A 25,900-nucleotide genomic window follows, 5' to 3' on the forward strand; every position below is an offset into this window, starting at 1 on the left:
AAATACATCAAAGCTTCTTGAACTCTTTGCAATCATATTGGCCTCTACTTCAGCCCATAAGAAAATAGTCTAAAAAAACGACATTAAATCTGAAGTTTGAATACTTTGAGCAGTATTTTCCACACCCTCCTAAGTAGTGAAGAAAGTAACAGAATGGCTAAATATAGAAATATTAAACATGAATTCATATGGCTGATTTGTTTCAGTGAACTCTTGTGGTACTTCATAATTTGCAGGACCTCTGAAAAATGCTATTCTGCCTATTTGAGAATTTGGAAGTTAACTTAAAACATGCTTCATTGTGAAATGTTGGATCAGAGGGTTGTTATAACTGGGAAAAGCCTAGCTTTCTAAAATCTCTATTAAGATTTAGTTGAAACCATAATTTAACCATGTAGTACACCAAATCAAGCCATTTATTTTACTGCCTGAGCATGCAGCCCTCAAGTTATGTTTACTCTGTCCAAGGAAATGAGATACAGGTTGCTGTAATATGATTCAGTATCTCTCAAAATGTGAAGAAAACATGAAAAGGCTTGCTTTTTTTCCCCTTCCTCCCTGGCTTTTGTATTTGGTTTTTTTTGTTTTTTTGTTACAGGAAAAAAGGGCCATCTCCTAACTGGATGCTAGCCCTGGAAAAGTTTATTTAAAGAGGGAAGGGTCATCATCTTTGCAGTTTATATGATCCATCATTCATTTAAAAAATAATTGCTGGAAGGAAAACTTACATCAACCCAGTAACCATGTGAATCCAAGAATGTGAGCTCTCGAAAGCACAAGAAGTAGTCAGTAAGGCAGACATGGTACTAGGTGGGTTCTCATTGCTGCTAAGGCAGGGGGAGAACAAACAGGTAGGACAAAGTCAAAGCTATTTCTTAAAATGTCCAGAAAACAAAAAATACAAGTGAAGAGACTGGGACTGGTATCTCTTCTACTCTGAGTTTCAACACTGAATATGACTAAATATCCAGAAGAGGACAGATAATGACTTCAGAATTCAGAGAGAGGCTTTGTGTTGAAGAATGTATGGCCAGATAGTTTCTCCTTCCTTGTTAGATGTTGGCAGCAAGGGTTAGAAATCAATAGAGGACTTCAGTTAATCTGATCAGCAGAATTGCTGCACAGGTTCTCTCCTTGCAAAGGATTTGTCACATCTCAGTGAAGGGGAAAGGAATAAAATCAGTTTACTGGCCACAAAAGGCTGTCACTGGCTTTGTGTGCCAAAGGTGTCTGTGATTACCACCTGGGTTAAGGGAATGCAGAACAGAATGAACTCAAGAGCCATCACTCAACATGTAAAGCTGAAAAAAAAACAAAATCCCATATTATAGCAGTTATTTATCTTAAAATAGGTGCTCTGGCTCCTACTCTATCAGCACAAGGCAGTTCCTCACAAAAATCTGAAGCCAAATAATGGTACATGCCCCTCAAACTCTCTAAAGCTGGATGCATTTACATACAAGTGATGTGATCCTGTGCAATCACAGCTGGAACAACTTAAGGGAGTAACAATGCCAAATGCTCTGGCAGACAGAAATGACACCAAGTACCAGTCCTCTTTTCTCTCTAGCTGGGACAGCATTCCTAGCATTAGGAATTAGAATAATTTAAATAATAAATTCTTATTCACTATGTACCAAATAAACATTTAGATTGTGACCACCTAACAGCAAAACAGTTAGAAAAGGCAAAATATATAAAAAACCACTTCCTACAGAATTATTCCAAGGACCAATCTACACTGATACTAGCAAAACAGTTCTGAAGTTTGACATCCCTGCTCACTGAGACTGAAGTATCACCCCAGAGCATCACTAAAACAATATATATATATAGAAAGATAACTATAAAATCCTGAGTACAAATTACCACTTTTTCCTTGCCATTTATGAATCACACTGATTTTATTTTCCTCATATAAAAGGGGACATTTTACTGTGCTGATTAAACAAATATTCATAATATATTCATAACAATAAAGCAGCTAAAAAGCTGGTCTAATGTCTAAAAGAATATCATCTGCACATGAGATATATTGTAAACAATCACTCAAAAACCTGTTTTTGTTGAAGTGATTATATTGCACTCAGAATTCTGGGATTCTCACCCTCCTTTCTCATTTAAAAATCAGAGATCAGCTTCATTTTTTAATCAAATTGAGATTTAATTTTCTACTGAAAACAAGTAAGCATGCATTCAATATAATACAATGTATTGAAAATATCAGAAAAAGGGCATGTGTTTGATTATGAAATTGGAGTAAGAAACAATTGTCAACCAGGCCACACAAAAGTAGAGTATTGTAAACATTCTGCTGACTCTAAGGTGTTGCAGATGCTGTAGAAAAGTGCAGTCTGGTTCAGCACCCAAGAGGTACAGAGAATCTGTTCAAGTGTTCTGTACTTCAGTGAATTTCCATGCAGCAGTGGCACATGTAATAGACTCACAGAGAGACAGGATAATGGACCAAAGGTGATTACTGAGTCAATACTGACCTCATAGAAACAGAGCCAATTGTTGTAACTTCATTGTAATCTTTAAATGAAAGTTTGCCAGGTCATTACATTTTCTAACAGAGCAAGGAAATTTTCACACTCACTGCAAATGAAGTACAAAACCAGATTCCCTACTTGTAGCTTACATGGACAGCATCTCAGTGGCAGTCTGGACACTACCCTCAGCCTAAAACATCCCCAAAAGATACATCTCCGTCATGCAGAATGTCACCTTGCTTTTGCAAGAATGACTCCCTCCTCCAAGCACTGGCTTAAGAAACACAGGTCATGGAGGGGGGAAAAAAAGGAAAAAGGAGGAATGCAGTGTTCTTACACAGAAAAATAAATCCTCAGCCAGTGAAGAGGCCACAGATCTTTAAAATACAAATGAAGGCTGTTATCTCCACTCAGATTGACATGAGAAAGATTTCTTCATCAAAGCAATTATCTTCAGGTAACATAGTATCTTTGGAATCCCTGAGATACTACAGCTCCATGTAACCACATCACAGAAGTGGAGAGACTGACTTAGCACACAGATGAACAAGGTGGAAGCCAATATATAGCACCCTGAGCTGCAAGTAGAACAGGAATGGGCAACCCATTCCTAGACAACCAAGAGATGCAGAAGAATGTCCAGAGGAGCAATTGTAACACAGATACTGCACAGGGGAACAGAAAAATAACTGAAGTATTTCTAAAAGGCCTTTCCCTGTTGTCAGAGCAGAGAAGGAAAAGACATCAATGAGAGAGAAGAGCTCTCTGAGAAAGGCCCTGGAGAAATGCAGAAACCTCAATGCACAGTAGGACAGTAATGCAAATGCAGAGACAAGATAAGTGGTCTCATTCCAAGTGTGCCCCAAAGGTTAAGCACTCCAGCAGTGACTATGAACCCTCAGTGATCACTGACCTCTGGATATGAACCAGGAACGTAAATAAATTATTTTTCCCCCTGGAAGTACCAAAAAATACAAAGAGGAAAATACAAAGTCACAATCAAATCACAGAACACTCTCCATAGTCAAAATTAAATACTGGCTTCAGAAACAATAGCCATCTGTTCTGTATCCTAAACAGGGTTAATTGTAAAAAAGAGGTGCTTGTAAAATCTTAAGTTTTAAGTATTTTATTTCCCAGTATATTGCTAAATAATTTTGCAGTTAAACCAAAAAGTAAGAAATATCAGAGATGAGTATGGAATACTTACAACTAGAGAATGGTTGCTGAACCATCTGAATTTCTATAAAAGCATCAGTAAAAATGTAAAAACACAGTCTCACAAAATCAATTACACTCTGAAATGCCAGATGCCACAATGGCAACAGCATGAATATTGATGGATTTTTGCAACCAAAGACTAATTGTGACTTGGCCCAAACATGGCTTAATACAGCAATCAAACATGTCTGAAAATTGGGACTTGCATTTCTGCCATTACCTACTCTCTCAGCTATTCAGCATACAGTAATTCTCATGAGAAAAAAAAATGCTACCTGGTCACAATTTTTATTCTCTTATGGAGCTGTGCTGCATCTTAATACATTCTTGGATAAATGCAGAAAAGTGGATAAAAAAGATGAGTAGAAATAGACACCCTATAAAAACTACTTGAAAAGTATTGTAAGTCTGCAAGGTATCTGTGGCATTACACAGGCTACTGCTGATGCAAAGGAAAAAACTGCTATTTAACCACTTCATGAATATGAACAATGCACTTGTTCCCAGCCATTTAGAATGATTTGACATTCCAAATGTTTATAAAAATTGGGTAATAAAAGAATTAAGTCAATACCCTTAAGTACAATAAATAATGGCGTTTATTACGGTCGGGGTTGCCCACGTGCGTTTGTTCCATATCTGTTTGGGACATTTGCAAAACCAGTTCTGAATCCTTGAGCTGCTCCCATTCCTGGAATTCCAAGTCCTTGACTGAGTACACTGCTGTAGGGTGCAGATCCATGATTAAAACCCAATCCATAGGGCTTTGTCTGAGTGTTTAAAAGGATAACTGGACTCACATTTTTGCCTGGTGTGTTAAAAGAAAATTCTGGTGGTGGGCTGCTGGGCTTAGCTGGAGTGGAGGTAACAGGGTTCAAATTGTCAGCAGCTTTCAAAGATGGCATTGGAATAATGTGATGGTCCGAAAGGTTCAGAATATTGTTTGCAATAGGCACGGATGATAAGGTCGGTCTGACCCAGTCATCTTTGAAAATCTGAACAGTCAAGGTAGAGACCAGTGTGTATAATCTGTTAGTAACATGGGCAAGTACCATTTGCTCATTTGCATCTCTCCGAATTCGGACATGGACTGATCCGGCCTAGAAAGTGATAAAAACAAGTTGGCTGTTAATTGTTATTCCAATAAAGGTTCCCCACATGCATTCAAGAAGAGGTAAATTATCCAGCAGAGAGTTACACAAAGACCTTTTGCAGCAGAAACTACTGACTAAATTAAGAAACTTGTTACAGGATACATTCTGATCTTTTCTAATATTTTGCTCTCTTTTATCAAGATCATCATTCAGGAAAAGTGAGTCTTAGAACCAAACTACACAATACATGTGTTGGCAGGAAAGGCAACAACTGGGGGAGAAATATGGCTCAAAAGAACAAAGTGCAAATTTAGGCATAAGTGGCAGAACAGTAACCTGAAACCTATTCTTATGTCAGAAAGGGAGAATTGCTGCCTTTTTTTCTTGTTTTAAGAGGTGCAGCGTACTGGGAAAAAATCAGTGAAGAAATATTCTAAGACTCTTATTTTTCCAGGGGTCACAGAATACCTGCATCAACTTAGGAATAACCAAGTTCTGCGTGACCATTCTGTATCACAAAAAATACCCCTTTATTTCTTTCAGCTCACTGAATTATTGGTACACAACTGTAGTTATTTTGTTCTACCTTGTCCCCTAGAAATGCTGAAAACATATGATTCTATTGTCTACTGTAGCCCTTTAGTGCTTGAAGGGTTACAGTTATTTCTCCCTTCCTAGACAATTTACACAAACACCACTTTGAAAAATGTTCTTCCTATTGTTTTTTTCTTCACTCCAAAATATGAAAGAAATTCTACAAAGCTGCAAAAATGCCTGCTTTAAGCCAGAACTGCAGTATACTGCAGTTGATTAATAACATTAACCAACAACAAAGCTTTTAAAAAATGTAAAGGACAGGGGAAGAGAAGTTCTGCAATAAAGCTCAAGGACTGAGTACTGACATCAATTTTTTTTAATATTAAATTAATTAATATTTCAGAAGAAATATCTTACTTTATGTAAAGTAAAATACTGAAGTAGTATCTGACAACTTTTCTTTCAAAGGCTAGAAAAACAATAAAGACATAACTTACCAAAGTGCCAAAACCTAATGTCCAGAAATGCTCATTTCGAACTTCCAACACACCATCCAAAGTTGAAACCTAATTTTACACAAACGTCCACAAATATGAAAATAAATTATTAGTTTCAAATCCCTTTAGAAACATACTTTTATAGATAACTGAATCACAAATAATCTTCAGTAGTGAAAAGAACAGATGACGTCTGTTAATGTCGCTAATGCTTATCTAACGCACTTTTGCTACCCTTAAACATCCAAATCCATCAAAAACGTTTCAAGGAACATATTTCAAGTAACTCTTGCTGCCAAATTGCAGTATGTTCTCAACTTGATATGCTGCAATTCAACAGCTGCCTGTACTCCTTTGCCTCCTTCAACTCACATTTGTAACCCACTTCAGTAGTAGCTCAAATTTAAATAAAAACAGCCTGCACTACTTAAACAGATTTGTTCCAGATACCTAAATGAGACTATTCATCTTGGAAAGCAAGATTTGTATTTTCTACATGCAGCTAAAAACATATTTAAAAAATAGTTTAAGCAAACTTCTTGGACTAGTCAGAAAAATTCTTCACATTCCTGAATGCTTATTAGCTGTACACAGTGCTATCTATTATACACTGACTTACCTCTCTAAGAAGTTTATCTAACTGGCCAATCACATGAGGTGGGGTTGTCTTCAAAAAGAAGAACAAAATAAAATAAATACAAGCTATAATAAAGATTAACTGTCCCTGTTCAAGTCAGAGAGCCTTTAAGTCTGGTCTACCCACACAAGAGACCAATGGCATTTTCATTACATTTTTACAACTCCGTGATGCATATGTGCACAACCTTTAACATTCATGTAGCACATCACAAATTCCCATGGAAACACTTTCTACTTGCAAGCTTAAAACAGATTGCAAGGATTTTTTGGTTTTGGTCTTTTTTTGGTCTGTTTTTTTTTTTTTTTTTTTAATGAGGCCATTTAACAAAACAAAAACCACAAAAATTGTTGATCTGGGAGGCTGCCTTACCTGGAGTAGTACTTTCCCACTGTAGACACTCATGGGATACATGGTACCAAATGTCATCAAAGCAATTGCTATAGCAGAAGCTGTGTCCACAGCAAAATAATTGCTAGGGAGAAAGAGCAAATTTAAAGAAACACTGGTATTTAGGTTTTTGAAAGGCAGGACAACTTATGATTCTTTTTTCATTCTTTTAAATTATACACACTTAAAGAATTTTATGCATACCAATCTCATTTGAACTCTCATTCATCTTGGACAATAGACAGATGCATTAACAGAGTTGCAATGCCATTCATACAAAATGCAGTTCTAGACCAGATCATTCCTTTCATGTAAAAAATGTATTTTCCCACAGACTGGACACAAAAAGAGCTACTGTTTTAAAACAACAACTGCACATACTTGATTTCAATGAGCATATAGGTAATGCAAAGAGCCAGAGCTCCAGCAATATCAATCAAGACAAAAGGATTCATCCGTGGCAGAAAGATGCTACTCAATCCTGGGATGATTCCACAAATACTGCAACAAAACAGAAAAAGCAGTTGTCAGCCAGATCTTCATCACTACTTTGAAATTCCAAAATTACACCCATTATTTAGCACTTGACTTCTAACACACCTTGCTGTCACAGCATATGATGAGTACTGTAAAGGCCCCACTAATTCTGCTCAAATGCTGCTGTCAGCAAAAATTAATCAAGTGGTTTTTTTCTGGGAACACAGCTCTGTGGTATAGCTGTATCAGCTGTCTGAAACACAAGTGCTTCAGGGGTTCAATATTGGTATTACACAGAGATATTATGTAATGCAATCACTACATTATTACAAGTAGCCAGAGATTTGTGTATCAACAGTCTTCAATCCATCTGCCACCTTGATGTGCAAAAGTGTTCTGAAGCCAAAGCTAACTAATTCATGGAGTCTGAAAGGAGGAAGATCAGCTAGTTGAGTAAGAGGAGACCAAAAAATGCATGAGAGACTGCTGGGAAAATTATTTATTTATAGCTATTTCCTGTCAATGGGAGTATGAAGAGAGAAAGGAGTTTCTGTGCTTCCCAGTGAATGTAAGTGCATGTCATGTCCTGGAAAATTTCAAGGCAAAAACAACATGAGATGTTTTGTTGCTATGGTTAAAGCCAACTTATGTTTAGACATCATGTACTAGCCTGCTTCTGTAAGAATTTTAATCAACATAATTATATACAGGTGCAGATATTTTCCATCAGCATTGCTTCACATAACATCTGAAATACCTGTATACATACTAATTCAATTTTTTTTCATATTGGCTTAACTCTATATAGGTTATCTCAAAATCCAGTAGAAATTATATTACTCTTGATCTGGGACTCTTTCAAGTTATCCATCAGTGTCCTTCCTCTTAAAACTGGGTTTTTACACTGAGAAGAGGAAAGCTGTGCTACTGTCTGTGATTGGTATCCACCTTTTTCTTTTTTTTTCTTTTTTTTTTTTAATAATAAAACTTGGCCAACCTAATTATTAGTCCTCCAAAACTATTTCACAGATTTTGGCTCTGATGATGTAACATCTTATAGCCATATAAAATCAATTCTTCTGTTATCAAGTCAGCATTTTCTGCTTTCCTTCACTGTAAAAAAGATCACAAGATGCAGAAACAGATGGGTTTTGAAGCATATTTAACATGTTTTACAACTTGGTTTAACATTCCGCTTTTGATACTGACAGACAGTTGGAAGAACATGTATGGATTAAAATAAACTTCACTGAATCTGACAAAACTATCTGCAAACAATGTTATCCTGCATTCAGATATCCAGTATATGCAAGACAGTTAACAGACAAGATGAATGAGCAACACTGTTTGTATCCCTGGAGGACATGGACTTCCCAGTTTCCTGCTGGACAGGTGAGGAGTTTCCACAGCTATGGTTCAGTGAGTAACCTGTTTCATATATCACATTTAAACTCAATCATCTGAATCCCAGCCCAAAGTAAATAAACATAAATTATTACAAAATATCTCACTCAGTAATGGATGTTGCGAAATGCAGTTCAAGTATGTATAGGATAATAATGCTAGTTTTTCTGTTCTAACCCAAAAATAATTACATACAGTGTACTGAACACATATACTCAAAAGAATAGACACCCAGAAAAATGTATTTCTGTTAGACTGATGTATCTGGGAAATGTGGGAGACAATGTTTGCTCCAGAGTTCATACATGAGACCTACAGTAGGTAAAGCTATTTTAAAAGCTGTAATGCAAATTTATGCCTCAATACCCCTCCAAATTGTTATTATACATACAAAACCAACACTGCCTTCCAGGAGCTAATGATTTTGAAAAACAATAAAAAGCTTTACCTTCTACTGAGGTCTGCAACATGTTCCTGAAGCCAACTTGTGCTGGCAGCTGCAAAAGAAAGAAGGTAATAAAGTTACCATAATTTTAAGTACCATTTTAAAGTACTGCATTTTAAAGGACACGTAAGTTTTATTTCAAGGGAAGAATGCAATATATACACCATGAATGAGTAAATATATCTCAATAGATACCCTGGCACTTGATAAAAGCCCCAAGTCTGTCTTTTCCAGGCAGCAAGTACAACATCCATCTCTCATAATAATCTGAACTGACTAAATACAAATATAATTTCAGGTTATAACCATTATCTTTTATATAATATAGTGGATAATAGATACTTATAACTATGGAAAATTTACAAGACAATTATATCAGGACAATTTACAATTGCAGGAATGACTGCAAACCTACTTCACAACAAAAAAGGTAAAAGAGCTTTTAAAAAGAACTATTGCATAAACTTATTTTTTAATCCATTAATACATCCATAAAATGTGTTGAAAGTTCTGATATCTGTCACATGACCTTCACTGGTTGAATTCAAAAGATTGAAAATAAAGGATACTGCAGCACTAAAATAATACTTGGTTTACCATATTCATAACCTCATGCTACTCAGAGCCTAATAAGCAAACTGGAGTTGAAAATCAGATGGCAATTCTACTGCACAAAGTTACATTAACAGAGGTAATACTAATATAACACTAGTTACGAAAGTTACCAGACAAGTTAACATTAACATTTTTTCTCAATTCTTGTTACAGTCTAATTTATCACATACCTTCAGAGACATAAGCAAAAGGCTTATTCTTAATGGAAAGCATTGTAAATAAGTTGAAAAAGAGAGCCACAAAAGTACCAACCAGCAGTCGTCCCCTAGGGAGGGGAAAAAAGGTGTCTTAATTTCCCATCATCATAGAACATGTCATCAAGCTGTAACTACCAATAACAGTATCAAAATACTTTGCTTGGTTTCCTTCACTGAGGCTGAAAACAAGTAGGATAAACTAGTGTAATTCATAATAACCAGCAGTGTATTATTTCAGTAAGGGTTATATGAGATCACTGAACTTCGTACATTATCGTTATCACATAATGCTTGTAATGTTGAGTAACAGCTCTTAGCTAATTGCATATATGTACACACATACATATTGGCTTCTGAAGATAAGAAAATATTGTCCCCTCAGCAGCACAGCTAAGAAGCTTAGCTTTCTACGAAATTGTGTCTTATATCCCCTTCTTCTAAAACATACGTCCTATTCCTTTGCCCCATAACACCTTCTTTTCCTTTCCCAGTGTTCTTTATAGTCTGAACCCTCTTTGCAAAACCTTCAGTTCCCTGTTGACCACAGCATCCTTCCCTCCCACACACCAGGCCTTCCAAGAGGCCACAAGAAACAAAACGAACTGAACTAGGAAAAGCAGCAATATATAGCTAGACCACTGTTTGAGAGAACATGAGCATTAAATTTCAATTGTACTTTGAAAAGAATGGTTTGCAATATAGCTTGCACATGGTTTGAAACAAAGCCAAAGTACCAAAAGCAATCTGGTACTGAAAGCACCTGCATAACTAATATATGCTAGATAAGAATTAGAAACATAAAAGGACAATAACACATTTTACATGTCAAAATAATTTCTTACGTGTGTATCTCAGGCTGTTCCAGAAACCGCTCCGCACTACAAGAATAATTGAAAATTTGAGTTATATTCATACAGTACAGCCTTGATACCTGAAGCATGTTCATAGCATTGGCTGCCATTCATAAATAAAAAGTGATAGACACAGTACTGCAAGAAAATGGACTGCTTAAATAAACACAGCAACTTTTATAAACAATAAAAGCATTTAACACTGAATCGAAGCAGATGTGATTTAGATTTCCCAAATATTTCCAAACTGTGCCACATATGTGCTAGCTACCATCAATGCTGCCTACATGATTAAGTATCCTTGTAAATGAACATGCAAAAAAATATTGCTACTGGCACTACCACCGGTGCTGGAGACTACTTACAAACTAAGTCTGAAATTCTTGACTTACAGCCTCACACTAAACAAGGTCAAATAAAGTAGACATTGGATTCTGTGGTGGAGAATAGATCTTTTCTCACCCACTAGTGAGTTAACAAATGAGCTTCAGCTGTAACAGAAAAATCTGCTAAGTTTGTGGAATTTCCTAAAATTGATGTTGGAAAACTTGGAGGTTTTGACAGAGGGTGATTTATTCCAGTGGACTGCCAGTTCAATACACTGACCTTACAGCATAAAGTTGCTAAGTTGTTCATACAGCCCTTTACACAGAAAATAGAGCACTTGAATAGAAAAAGGGAAGGTACACTGCTGCAGTTTTAAATTCCAGATGTTAACAATAGCTTCTTCATCTTCAAAATACTGTTTTACACTAACCTCCCAAAATACAAATGCTGCCAAGCATATATGGTATGACAAATTAATACTTGAGAAAACACTGAGGGAGTGAAACACTTGATGTTTTAAATATTCAGATCCTTGATATATTATGAAGCTGCTTTGACTTCAAAAAGTAACAGAAGTAAAAACAAAAAAGTTATATCTGCTAATGAACTTTAAAGTCAAGATGCATAAGGAAATTCATTAAATTAATTATGCAAGCTTTTGGAAAATGTATTCTTAAGACCATTAAATCTTTCCCTAGAGAGCTTTTTAAGTATATTTATCAATTCCCATCTTTATGCCTAAAGCCATAGTATGTAGTGCAATAAATGTAAGCAAGCAGTAAGGTTTAGCAATATTTTTTTTTAAATTTTTAAATTTTTTCTAAAGTATCTCTCTACATACAGCATGCGTAGAATGCATGTGCTTTTGGCTGATCTGGACTATATCTCCATATGTTAAAAAATTAAAGAAAACAGTATATAACCCTACCTTTCTTTCAGTATAAAAAGAGCACCAAGCTGTGCCAGAACTGTAGATGCAAATACAGCTAGAACTTCAAACCTTTCAAACCTGAAATTTGAGAATTAAGTTTAGAAACACTGAACATCGAAGATTGCATGCAATAGAATCTTTTCTGTGCAAGAACCAGCAGGATGCATCTACTCTTTCCAATTTACTCAACAGCAGAGAGATGGGAAGAAAATGGAAGTTTCATGGAACAGGCATTATTTTCAGTTTCTTTTAATACTCCACTCATCAGAAACACCTTAAAATTAAGCATTTCTTAATTCTTCTTCCTGTCTGTCCCCTACTCTGTAATTATTCTTTACAATAAGTCTTGGCCCTCCTCATTTTTAGGCTCTATCACATACAGAGTATTACTGATGGCTGTTTGGGGATCCAGGCAATGACAGTGAGGAACGTATGAAATGCCGAATTATCAAGCACTATACCTTGTTATTGTACTTACCCAAATGAATAGACTGGGCTGGGTTTCTTCATCATTACCCAGTAGCTTATTAGACATGTTACCAAACTGAAAAAAGGGGGAGAATTAGACTGTGATAAATAACAGCAGCCTTTACAAACTGCATAATCTACAATACACACTTGAGCTACCAGAACTCTAACAAACAAATACAGCCATATCTTGCCCTGAACCCAGCCTCCATCAGCGTCACAGTGATGCTCTAAGTGCTCCTCATGTGCTTTCTGAATTTGCCTAGAAATGCTGCAGTCTGAGAAAGGCTGTTTAAATGAGAAGGAAACCAATAAACAAGACAGAAGAGGGAAAGAAAAAGCAAAGAAATCTCTCCCTTAAAGTCTTGTTTTAGAGATATAGCATGAATTAGATTTAGTACTCTAGTATACGTCTCAGGCCACACCAAGTATTGCCTTTCTTTTTCACAGTGTTATTTCTCTATGTATATGGCCAAAACAGATTAACTTTCTTTGGCTGCATTCACCTACACAAGCTCTAATCTAACTGGCCATTCACTGACAGCCACAGGTCTCTCTTGCCATCTTCTGTCCAATTTTTTCTCTCATACTGTACATCTAGAATTCCAATTATTTTGGAATCTCCATGGGAGTAGTCAATGTTTCAAGGATGAGTATAGCTTCCTTTTCCTATTTTTCATTTTTATTCTCTATTGAACAATTTTTTTCAATTGCAATCCCCATGGATTCAGTGCCATCTGTGCTTTCATGCAGTCCTTTTGTAATTAACAGCAATGTCAAATCAGACTGGATCAAGAACTCATCCCTGCAACTGATGAACAATCACATCCTCACAACTTGATTCTCAGCTGTGCAGAATAAAAGTAAAAGCAGAGGAAGTAATATCATTCATATACAAAGCTGTAAATTCATACTCTCTGTAAGATTATTTTATACAACAAGGAAAATGACAAAATGAAAAGAAAAAGAAATTGATTTCTGCAGCAGAATTACTGAGCATTGTTCTCCTTTACAGCAAATCAAAACTCTTGAAAGAGATTTCTGTGAGTTTGAATAATGTTCTAGTCCAACCCCTAAATAACTTAAGATAGGAGTGCCAAGGGTATTCTATCTTCTAAAACTAAAAGGAAAAAAAAAAAAAACAAAACATACAAATGGAAAGTACATCAACACTTTCCTCAGTTTCCCCAAGGTGAAAAAGGTATTTTGAGTCAGGACAAGAAAAATTCAGTAGATACAAAATTCTAAGAGAAATACAAGATTCATTAAAGTTAAATCTCAATTCTAATGCAGTCACAGATCAGGGTTTTTTTGTGCCTATCCCAACAAGTCATTTTTGTTTCTGCGTGCTTGCTGTTGTTATTTATGAATGTTTTACTGTAAGGCAGATAAGTGATAGTATGTAGCAGATATACATGTGACTCAGAAAGCTGATCCATACCTTTGATTGGATAGTGAGATAGCAAGGAAGATAATGTAGGCTAACATTTTTAAAATAGATACATTTCATTTCTCAACCACCGCTACCATTCTGTATCTTCGCTAAGAACTGAATATATTTCACATCTGTATTATCTGTACTTCCAAAAGTGTTCAGAATTATCATACTAAAACTTGTTTTAATATAATTTTGTTAGAAAACAAGAAAAATACTGAAAATATCTAATGAACTTATGTGCAGAATGCTTGGTATCCAGTTTGCAAAATAATGTCTGAAATAAGAAATATATAAGAAAGCTATACTGCTTTATGTTTTCACACATCTGCACAGAGAAATCCATGACTGAACTGATCAGTTACTAGTCATTCTCAATATAGCCACAGGGGGTTTTACAATCTGTTTATTGTGTGCAATCTTATACTCATTTATGCTATATTTAAACCAGTTACTGTTTTATACTGATGACTAAGCTACAAGTCTTTGAACCTGAAAGTAAATTTTAAATGCATAGAAATATACAGAAAAAATGAACAGTAAGACGAAATGGGAAAAAAAACTCACCTGAAAAGGTCAAAGATTGTCAAATATGTATAAGCAGTTAAAGCTGTAAAGAAAAGTACATATTAAAACTTAAGTATTAAGTTTTCAATGCAAAAGTCACTTGTATTCTGAGTCCCTTTTGTGCAGCTATTTTCAATCTTCTACCTACATAAACTGCCTCAGCTGATAGAACAAGTCTCTATTATTCTAAAGACACCAGTATATTTAATGTCATAAGCAGGATGATTATGACAATCTTAATTTAACTAAAGTATGTAATAAAGCCCAGATACAAAAGGTATCACATTTGTGATTAAGTTGTGACTAGAAATTTAAGTACTGAAAAGTTAGGAGATCTTCCAGAAGCATTTCACTTACCAAAGTAAAAGCTCTTTCTTAAGTGCATTATTGCAGAGAAAAGTAGGTTGAACTGGATGTTTTACTTGTTTTGCATCTCTAACCTATCCTGAAACTTCAAGAACACCTGCATTAAAAATTAAAAACTGAAAAAGCTTTCTATTCTCATTAGAGGTGACAGGAAGCACATGCAAGCAGCTATCCAAAGGCAGAAGGCACATAAAACTGCATTGGGTCTGGCTGATCTGGATTTCATTTCCCCCACAGCAGCCCTCACAGTGCTGTGCTTTGCAGTGGCACATGGAGTGGTGTTGGAAACACTCCAGTGTTTTGGCTACCGCTGAGCATTCCTTGGAAGCAAGGAAGTCTCAAGCCTTTTCCACGCTACAAACATCCTCATTCAACTGCAAGTGAGGCTCTCTGCACATCACTGGTGCTACTTATACAAGTCAGGAAGCAAATGACCAGCAGGACTGAAAAACTCTGCAAACTTTGACTGAGTTTCACCCATCCAAACTTGTCTGTGCAAAATGCTTCTGAGCTGACTGCGGCAAATCAAAAGGAAGCACTTTCTGAACCTGGCTGTGCAAACCCCTAACTACCATGAAGTACTGGATTTGGCTTTTTCAGTCAGCTGGAACTTCACAAGCTAAAAAACACATGTTAGTTTGTTGTAGCTTCAGTACATAAGAGCCACCTACCTATGCTGTTTGTAGAGCTGCACCACATGAGCAGGAAGCCAATACATATTAAATTTATAGCACCAAACAGTAAAATCTTCCAGGACTGTTGACAAGAATAAACATGTATTTTAAACTTTCCAAAATTTACAAGACAGAAATGTATCTATCTGGTCTTAATAAACAATACAGCAGTACCTGGTCCTGCAAACAGAACTGGCTTCTCCTCCCTCCCAAAAATTCATCATTCATTTCAGAACAGCAAGCCCTTACTCTATTTTAAACTCTACAGATTATTTTAAAACTCATTTATGAATGCCACCATGCTTAAAATACCTTTTTGGTCTAAAAAAACCCCAGCCATCAATAATATTTGCATTTTACTATAGCACACAGCATCCAACTTTTGAAGACCTACCTATGCAACTTCATAATACTGGGTTCCTTTTTTTGTGCTGAAACATTGGCCCCAAAAACATCTGCACACATTCAATTTACAGTTCTACTGAACCCATCAGACATAATAATTCTCCATAATTCTGGAGAACACTAATTCACAGGGACACTAATGCACAGAAGCAATACAGCTCCAAAAATTAGATGATATATAGATATTTTAAGCACAGCTAGAAAAATTCAAAGAAAATATTTCATAATAGATTTAAGTTAATACTATATTTTAACTTACTAGAGATAATGTATTTTTATTATAATTTTTTTAAAGCAGTACTTACCCTTCTGTCTGCTGCAACCAACCTAAACTCATGTGTTAACTTTCCAACCAATGATCTCTGTGATTTGCGGAACAAGTGTATTGTCCCCTTAAAAGGAAATCAATAGTTTAATTTAAAACTTTACTTAAACCATAATTTAAATTAGCAAAAAAGGAAATCTTCATTTATGAACTATTTTCACAATTATATCAAATATTCAGGTGAATTTTTCGTCAAGCAGAAATATCACAAACTTTAAACTCAACAATAGTTTGGTACCATTTCACATGGTTATTATATTAGAAAATGGCAAATTACTTAGAATCAAGCTTCATTTGGACATAATCCAGGACTCAAGTTTACTGAAAAAGACACTAAAATATCACTTAAAGAATGAGTTTTAACTTTTATCTCGATGAAACTACTACAAGACAGTCTGAAAACATAAATATTTTTCTTCATCAAAGCACACTTCCCACCCAAAGGCAATGGATTTCTTAAACAGGAAAATATTGCTTACAGATCTATAAAGGAAACCCACCACAGAAGTAAAAACAATGTTGGTGATGTGGTGGACACAAGGCCAGTAATAAATGAGACACACCAACAATCTTGGCACTGACTTAACATAAAGGCATGCTACATGGCTCTCCTGCAAGCATCCCAGGGAGCAGCCTGCCAGAGAAACTCATCAGCCACGACACTTGTCTCCCTTTCCTTCAAGGGTCCAAGCTTCTAGTTGGTTGTCCTCCATTGTGCTCTCCCCAGAATAGTGAGCTTTCCATGTGAAAAGCCCTTCTGAATTGCAATAGAAATCTGTGGACTTGTAATGGATGGTCTGCCACTGCAGCAGTTTGGGGCCGGATTAAATAAGGCTTGATTTTAAGCTATCACACCTTAGCTGCCAGCAGAAGGCAGAAAGACCTTTGAAGAGCCTAAGGGCTCTTTACCAGAATAAACTGAATTAACTTTCAGACATTTTGTCAACACAGCTGCATGTCACATTATCTAAGAAATACAAGTGTGCCATGAATTAAAGCACTACTACAGATGCCAAATTTAGCTCATCGAGGACAAAACACTGGCACTTACTCTCTTTACTAGCAAATCATTACATGATTATTTTGATTCTTAACAGACACATGCAGGATGCCAGAAAACCTTGGAAAGCTTTTCTAACAGGCAGTGGACAGCCTGCTTATGAAAGCTGCTGTGTTACAGAATCACAAAGAACCACAGACTATCCTGAGTTGGAAGGCACCCACAAAGAACATTGAATCCAACTCCTGGTCCTGCACAGGACACCCCAAGAGTCACACCATGTGCCTGACAGTGCTGCCCAAACACTTCTTGAACTTTGTCAGGCTGGTGCTGTAATTACTTCCCCGGGGGAGCCTGTTCCAGTGCCCAGACACTCTCTGTGTGAAGAACCTTTTCCTCATATCCAACCTAAACCTCCCCTAACACAACTTCAGGCCATTCCCTCGGGTCCTGTCACTGGCCACCAGGGTAAAGAAATCAGTGCCGGCTCCTCCTCCTCCCCTCATGAGGAAGTTGTAACTGCAATGAGGTTTCCCCTGTCTCCTTTTCTCCAGGCTCATCAGACCAAGTGACCTCAGCTGCTCCTCACACAGCTCCCCATTCCCCCAGACCCTTCTCATCTTCCTAGCCCCCCTCTGCACCCACTGCTTTCCCACACTGTTGGCACCGTGTCCATCGCCCAGCCACACCGTGCCACACCTCCCCTGCTCACAGGGGTTGCCGTGCATCAGAGCTCCGAATTCTGTGCCACAGGGCACCTCGTGCAAACCCACGCAGGCCACAGCCCACCGCTGGAAGCGAGCCCCAGCTCAGCACGCGTTGCACCCTGGCACTCACTAAGGCATGCCTAGATCCTACAGCGCTCCCAGAGCCCGCTGCTGGGCGGGGCGGCTGCCCCACAGCTCAGCCCCTGAGGGGCTACAAGAGCCCCACAGGCCGTGTTTCTGCAGCGAGCGGCACCGTCTGCTCCAACAGGTGACAGCACCTGTTACCCATACCCACGGCACTTCAGCGCTGCTCAGCACGACAAGGGAACCGCACACGCGGCGGTCCTTCCCGAAAACAATGGGTTTTCGTCTTTGAGCCACAGAGTGACAGCCCGACTCCGGGAAGCAAGCGCACTATAACCTGCTTGTCCTGCGGCGAGTCCCAGCTCCCTGACCGACGTGCCGCCGAAGGAGCCCTCCGAGGCTCAGACCGCAGCCCGGCGACCCCGCTCGAGAGGCAGCTCCGGCACAGGAGCCCCCCGGGGCCCTGCCCGCGGTGCCGGCCGGCCGCGGCCGGGGGCAGCGCCCGAGGGGCGGGCGGAGAGCCCGGAGCAGGAAACACCGCACGGGCAGCGACCGCCCGCGCTGCCCCCGGGCCCGTTATGGGCCGCGCCAGCCCGGGGGCCCCCGCGGCGCCGCCGCCCCGCCGAGGGAGCGGGCACTTCCAGCAGCCTCCTCACGCCGTGCTCCACGCACGACTTTCCCTCCCCCTTCGCTCCTTGCCCCCAGCAGGGGCCACTCACCATATTACTCCCCGCAGCGGAAGAGACGGCGCCATGCGAGGCCGGAAGGGGCGGGAGAGGTTCCCGTCGCCGCGGCAACGAGCGGGCCCGCCGGGACACGTGGCGGAAGCGGCGCCCGCCGGGAGGCGGCGGCTCCGTGCCCGTCCCGCGGGATGTGCGGCACCGCGCGCCCTTCCCTCGCTCCTCCCCAGCCGGCAGGCTGAGCTGGCGGCCCACCTTGGGACATAGAGGTCATGTCTGCGCCTCACCGCACTTCTGCCGGTGTCTGCCCGCTGCCTGCGAGAGGCCAAGCAAAGGGGTCCCACGGGCGGTGACCGTCACAGACTCAGAGTCCAGCCTGTGACCGAACACCACCGTGTCAGCCAGACCGCAGCACTGAGTGCCACGTCCGGTCTTTCCTTTAAATACCTCCAGGGATGGTGACTCCACCACTTCTTTAGCAGCCCATTTCAATATCTAACCACCCTTTCTGTGAAGGAATTCTTCCTAGCATTCAACCTAAACCTCCCGTGGCACAGCATAAGACTGTCGGAGTCCTAGGCCAGTCATAGTCTGTCACGATGCTCCACTGCAGCAGTTCCCCAAGGACAGCTTTGCTTCCCAGCGCAAGCATTCCTCCTTCCCCACTGCCAGCCCTCACCCTGGCATGGTGCTCAGCCTTAAGAGCACTCAGGCTGCAAAAAGGCATTTCTTTTCCCCAGCAAAAACCCCCAAAAGACAGCAGCTTTTCAAACTACAGGATAAAAGCTGAAAATTTAGTCACTTCGTCGTGTGCTGAGATTGTTCGAAGCGCTCCCGTGGCTGTGAATACGATGAACATCAGAAGCGTCACAGTCCAGAGGAGGGATCTGCACGCAGTCCAACCCATCCCAGAGCCTGCTGCTATCCAAGGCAGACTTGGACAGAGGATTCTGCTGCTGCTGACTACTGCTGCCGAGGCTCTGGAACACCGGGACTCGAGGGCTGCGAGGTGACAGCAATGCCCCGGTGTGGGTGGCCCGCAGATTTCCTCGCTGTACCCTGCAGTTCCTGCCAGAAGGAATGTGCACGGCAGGACCGCTTCGCGTGGAAAGTACAGCGAAATACAGAACAGAAGTCATCTAGGGAGTTTGGATGGCTCTTAAGAAAAACTGTGTTGCAAAGCACCTGCACGGGATTGAATATGTACGGAAAGATTTATTCATAAAATAACTTATTTATTATTATTTGCAAAGTAAGTGGAAAAGAGAGGAATAAAGATTGAAGTGAGGTATTTTATTGTGCCTAGGAAGAAACTTGAAACAACCTTCTGTAACACTGCCTTAATCTTTGTTATTTTAGAGTCTATTCAGTTCTCCTGTACCCATAGTTAAACTGGTAAAAAAGTGTTATTTGCATCTCGCCTGTTCTGTAAAACATACCAAAGTAATTACCTGACTGTGGGTGAGAGATAGGCCTTCACATCAAATTAGACAAGGAACAAGCTAGTCTTTAATCTGCTTCACAGTAAAGTGTGCTTCACAATTAAGTTGCGTGTATTGTCTCCTGTTCCTGTTCCCATTTGCAGAGCATGTGATTTTATCATTGATTAAAAAAAATAAAATAATTTTTATTTCCCAGATTTTCCAGTGTCTGGTCCTTAGAGGACACAGTATCATTTATTAATTAATTAACAGCTATCAGACTGATCAGGTAATTGCACTCCATAAGATGTATTTAATATCTCAGACCTCATTCTAAGCTCTTGGCTGTAACCAGTAAGCATTTTTCCAGTGTATGGAAGAAGTTTTGGAAACTATTTTGCAGAAAACAGATTTGCACTTTATAGAATCTGGATGGCAAGCAAGAAATTCAAACTGCAGCTGCTGCTTCCATTCAAACTTAATGAGGAAATCAGAACTCAGGTGAAGCACTGTATAATTTGCTCCACAAAGCTGTTTGGTTACTTCATTATTGGCATAGTATTGGGAATTTTGATTTATCGATGTGACAAGGTGTTTCTTCCCAGAAGAGGCCAATAGTTAGTTATTAGAAACAGCACTTGCAGAAGTGTCTTCACGGAAGAAAAATCCTGCAATAGCATTCTGCATATAACAAAACTAGGTCTTCAAGAATGTCTTACAACTGAGGCAAGTTTGAGGCCTGTTAGAAATTGCTAAAACGAGATTTGAAAATAACAGAAGTTACAGACTTAGAACGTACTATTTTTATAGTATACACTTGCCAAAAAGTGTGGAATGTTCAAAATTGTGTGGTAAAAACATCACACTTTGCTAAATAGCTAGGTTGTTTGTAGGCTGATATTCTGAAAAACATGTTGGGTTTTCTTAATATAGCTATAACACAGCACCTGGAATAATCCCACAAGTGTTGAGAGATGGATTTTAGTTAAATTATATTTTTCCACCTTCATCACTACATGTATTTTCTGTTTTATCATGATACACAGAATAAAAACTAACTTAGAGAAAGTTACATAACGCTCTTCTCCAGAGCCATATGAACCCTTGTAGGAAACAGGCTGGATTTCACAAGTTTACAATATATTTGGAAATTTGCAGAAAGATGGCATGATTTGGAAAAAAAAGCCAACAAAGGTTCCCAAAACAAAACAAACACCACCCACCCAGACAAACAGGGAAAAAAAACAACAAAAACAAACAAACAAAAAACAACAGAAGTTGTAACTTATTTTTTTTCTGACTTTTCTCTGGCAGACTTAAGCACTATAATACAGAAATAAACAGATCTCCGCCTGAGATATACCAGCATCTAACAATCCAACTCCAGGCATGAAGCCTGGTTGGAATGGGAACAATTTAGTGAGTCCAAGACAAACTTCAATCCAGCTCCCAAAATAAAAATCTCTGTGGATTTCAAAATAGCAAATGGTGGGATATATTTTTTCATGCTCTTCTTTTTTTACTAATTTTAATTTTTCTGATTATCTCCTCTACAAGGACAAAATATTTAAATATCTATAACTTATACACAAAATTACCAATAGAAATAATTTTAGTGGTTAAAAAAATCTACCTCCAAGCAGTAATATTTCAGCCAAAGAGAGACACCTTGGATAGACCCCAGTGATGTCTTTCTGTCCTAAGGAAATATTCTTTGACAGAAGCAGGGATAGCACATATGCTTCAGTGCAGAATAGTGTTTTTCTTTCTTCCTAGCTGTATTGATTTTTATTTGGTTGGTTTATTTTAGCAGTGATTGACATGATGATGTGTGGAAGGCAGTGGTCACGGCTGGTTTTTGGGAGACCCCTAATGTTTCCGGATATGTAAGATTAAAACGAGTCTAAAAGAATAAAGTTTTATTAATTTTGTCTTCAGGATGTAACTGTAATAACAGAACACCCCATAGCTGTAAACAGTCCAGATGCAGCCTCAAGACAAGAATTACAAATGGTAAGGCAATGGGGAGAAGTAAAGAAATTATATTAACTCAGAATTAACAGCAGCACTCTCCCCCAAACAAAAGAAAAGCCATTTTGAAGCCAAGAAAATTTGCTCCAAATGTTTAAGGACTTCACCACGACCACTGGAATTAGTTATGTGAAACCTCCTGTTTTTCACCATGATCTAGCAAGTCTAGGGATAAGCACACACTTTCAGTTTAAGCACATTTATTTAGGAAGTAGCACTTCTGTTTACATTAGTTTTAAGAACTGGAGTTATGTTCTTTAGAAATTGATTTATTTACATATTTATTGTTCCATCATCTGGTACACAACACCTGATGGTTTATTTTTTTTTTAAACCAGCAGCAATTTAATAGGCTTCAAGTTTAATGAAAAGGCTTTTAGTTTTGGACATTTTATCTGATAAACAGACAAGAAAACAGTAATAACAGGACAAACAAAACATTTTATTGTGAGCTAAAGCTGTGTGTCTGCTCGTCATGCTTTTTTACATTGCTTATTAGTAAAATGGTGTTTAACATTTCAGAAAACATTCTTAAAAGAACAATGAAACAAAAGTGCTTCTAAACAACAAAATACAAAAATTAGTCCCATCCCAGACTGGAGTTGTCTAATATATTTTATGAGGGTGGGGTATGGTGTTTTGTCTCCACCTTTGGTTTTCATCACTTTAATACAAATTTCTGAAAAATACTGACTAGCCCTTCACATGACTAAGAACTGGAATCATGTGGCAAAAACGGTTTCTTGTGTTTCCAGTCCCTTTGAGAGGTGTGTGACTATTAGACAAATTACTTTCTTCCCCACTTCTAATGGGAGAAAACCCTGCATAGCTGAGAGGCCACACCCCGGCATCTCTGAGGACCACGCCTGTATTAACCAACTACAAAGAACGCTGACCTTCTATCCTCAAAGCCACTTCTCTGAAGAAAGGATTTTTTAAGAAGTGTATCTTATGAAGGCAAGGAAAGTCTTAACAGCAAAACAAGGTTCATCACCATGGTTTCCAGAAGTAACGTCAAGCTTTCAAATCAAAACATCAGACTCTGAAGAATCTGCAGTGTTGAGCCAGTATATTGAATCCACCAGAGGAGTGTATACCTTGCCAATTATTGCTGAACTCAGGAGGTAGTTATTGACAAGGTATGAAGTTTCCACTCTAAGACAGTTAATGATTTATACTAGAAGCAGGAAAAAACAGAAAACACATTTCCCTGTATTTTACAAGATGATTTTGTATTTGCAGGAAGTGACATCTTAACTTCCTCATCCTGTGGAATTATAATTACCATAATTAAAAAAAATTAAAAGAAAAGATACTGAAAATTATAGCTAAATGAGAAATACTAAAAGAAAATAGCTGATCAATTGGTTATCTCTTAGGATGCCTGCAGATCATCCTAAGCATGAAAATTCACATAGGTCAGTAAAACAACATTCTTCAACATTAAAGAGCAGCTCAAGATAAACTAATAATAAAACTGCTTCTAATTAGCACAATGACTGAGATAACTAGTTGCATTCACCACCTGCTTGCTACTCTTCATTCAATTTTTGATATCTGGTTGAAACCCCAACAACTTAAAGCATCACAAAAGCTCAAGGCCACCACAGAAAATGAATGAAAATCTGGTCAGGTACAGTAGCACTGGCCACCTGCCAAAGCTGCCACATGCAGAAGCATCACTAAAGCACTGGAGAAGCTAGAGAAGCACGTCCTAGGCACAACTGTGCATCATCCATGTCTTGGGTAGGAAAGCACTATGAACATTCTAGGGCACAAAGTCTCACCATAGGTGATTGAGGAAATCCTAAGGAGAATGCTGCTTTCCAGTGGCAGAACAGATGTCTCAGTTCTATTTGCCAGCATAGCTGACTTCAGTATTCCCAGAACAAAGTACTTAAATTTCACAAGAGGGACCTAACAGCAGTGCCAAGCAGTGCTAAACCCCACTTGTTCAGAATAGAAAAAAATACTATTTATTCTATACCAGAAGGTAAGGTTGATTTACATGTATTAAAACTATCGTTTTTAAAACATGGGAGAGAATGGAACAGTAAAACCAGCAACAGCCTCTAACCAGTGTGGTGACAACATACCTTCTCAGTTTAGAGATCCCATTCTTACTAATTTTTAAAGTGTTATTATCACCTTTGTTACCTACATAAAGTTGCAGGGCCATATTCAACAGAACTGTATTAGCAAGTGGCTTTGTAAGACATCTCAGGGGCACAATGCCTATTTCTGATACAGTAATCAGTCTAAAAATCTAAGAAACTAACGGGACAGAGAAACTTATTTGTGCATAAATATCTGAGTTTAAGGCTTGTTTTTAATATTCTGTGTTGGTTTTGTCTTAGCATATGCAGAGAACCTGTACAAGTTTGCTGTAGTCCACAGAAAAGTCAACATTAGTAAAGGGAACATGGTAACACAGATCAGATTCTCATTTTAAGGAGAAAGAACAATCTACATAGTATTCTTCCAGTATGTTGAAAGACAAAAAATGTGGCTCCTGCTTAATAAAAAGCAGGAATCTGCTTAATAAAAGCAGGAAGATGTATGAAGAAGGTTGTTAGAAAAACACAAGGGGTTTGGATTGGTTTTTTTTCCTCCCTCGATTAACTGTTACACTTGTAAGTCAGTAAAACACACTTGCAGAGAGCCAGACAAGCTGCTTACTAATCATGTCAAAAAACTGGGTTAAGTCACTCATTCATTAGCAGTGGGCAGATTCACAGAGAAGAAAACAAAAAGGGGAGGGGGATTGAAAGAAAAGGAAAAAAAAGGGAAAAAAACCCCCAAACCTGTTCAGAGAGCTAGTTCTATGTGAGTACTACAGACTTGGGAAATATGGGTAATTTGAGGGTTTTTTTTTTTTTTTTTTGGGGAGGGAGAAAGTTTGGTGTTTTTTTTCCCATTGTTGTGGTTGTCCTTCCCCAGATCTGCTCAGTTAATACACAGTGAATCCAACATACAGATGGAATCACTGCAGTGGGACTTAGTACATGTAAAAAGAGGAGTAAGATGCAAGATAATGCCTTAAGTGGAACAGAATTATTCTTAAAAGACAGTATTCAGAAAATAACATAAGATGAGATATTTAAAGGAGATTTATGAACCAAACAGCACTGGGCCACAGGCTAAGAGTCCAGCAGCCGTGGGGCAAACTGATGCTGCTGAACAAAATTTTCTTCTTTTTACTGTGTTCCAGCACTAATTTATAGGGCTGTAGTTCATCCACTAAGCAGAAAACAATCAGGCATAAGAGAAGATGAAAAAGCAGCAGTCACACAGATTCTCTGGACCTCAACTGGCTGTACGAGCTAGTGAAAGGGTTGGTCCCTTTTCTTTTTATGTAGCAGCTGGTGATTCTGACTCTTTGTGCTGCATACAGGTGCTATGGGGACTTCTATCTCAACATTTCAAGTAGCTATCCCAAGCCAATGAGTATGCATTTGAAATAAATAGCCAGTATATTCCTCAAAATTAAGTGGACAAAACCAAGAGTTTTGTAACAATCATTTAGGAACACTTAAAACAAGAAGCAGTATCTTCAAAGTTCTCATTTGCAAAGGATCTCAAGGAATGTTTACCAAAGCTTTATCAATAAAGCAAAGGCCCT

At 38.5% G+C, this 25,900-nt stretch overlaps 1 protein-coding gene across 2 annotated transcripts; it reads right to left on the bottom strand.

Moving 5' to 3' along the window:
• Nucleotides 1–3,135: 3,135 nt before the first annotated feature.
• On the bottom strand, nucleotides 3,136–18,899 carry SLC30A6 (solute carrier family 30 member 6). 2 transcript variants are annotated; one of them, XM_062490268.1, is made up of 14 exons: nucleotides 18,866–18,899; nucleotides 16,336–16,422; nucleotides 15,623–15,707; nucleotides 14,586–14,628; nucleotides 12,594–12,659; nucleotides 12,113–12,193; nucleotides 10,849–10,884; nucleotides 9,980–10,074; nucleotides 9,198–9,246; nucleotides 7,250–7,369; nucleotides 6,851–6,953; nucleotides 6,461–6,508; nucleotides 5,842–5,910; nucleotides 3,136–4,813 (listed from the first exon to the last, which is right to left on the bottom strand). In XM_062490268.1, exons 1-14 carry the CDS (start codon nucleotides 18,866–18,868, stop codon nucleotides 4,316–4,318), a joined length of 1,383 nt encoding a protein of 460 aa, XP_062346252.1. In that variant the 5' UTR covers nucleotides 18,869–18,899; the 3' UTR covers nucleotides 3,136–4,315. The 2 variants fall into 2 exon arrangements, with proteins under 2 accessions (XP_062346252.1, XP_062346253.1); XM_062490269.1 differs by lacking the exon at nucleotides 12,113–12,193.
• Between the last annotated feature and the right edge of the window lie 7,001 nt (nucleotides 18,900–25,900).

The sequence above is a fragment of the Cinclus cinclus genome, chromosome 3, assembly GCF_963662255.1.
Source record: "Cinclus cinclus chromosome 3, bCinCin1.1, whole genome shotgun sequence".
Classification (NCBI taxonomy): domain Eukaryota; kingdom Metazoa; phylum Chordata; class Aves; order Passeriformes; family Cinclidae; genus Cinclus; species Cinclus cinclus.

What these genes read in the sequence shown, in the direction of transcription:
- SLC30A6 (XM_062490268.1), bottom strand. An exon ending in AGCCCAGTCTATTCATTTGG is followed by an intron (nt 12,194 to 12,593) that starts GTAAGTACAATA and finishes CTCAAATTTCAG; the next exon opens with GTTTGAAAGGTTTGAAGTTC. An exon ending in GTGGGAAAGTACTACTCCAG is followed by an intron (nt 6,509 to 6,850) that starts GTAAGGCAGCCT and finishes TTCTTTTTGAAG; the next exon opens with ACAACCCCACCTCATGTGAT.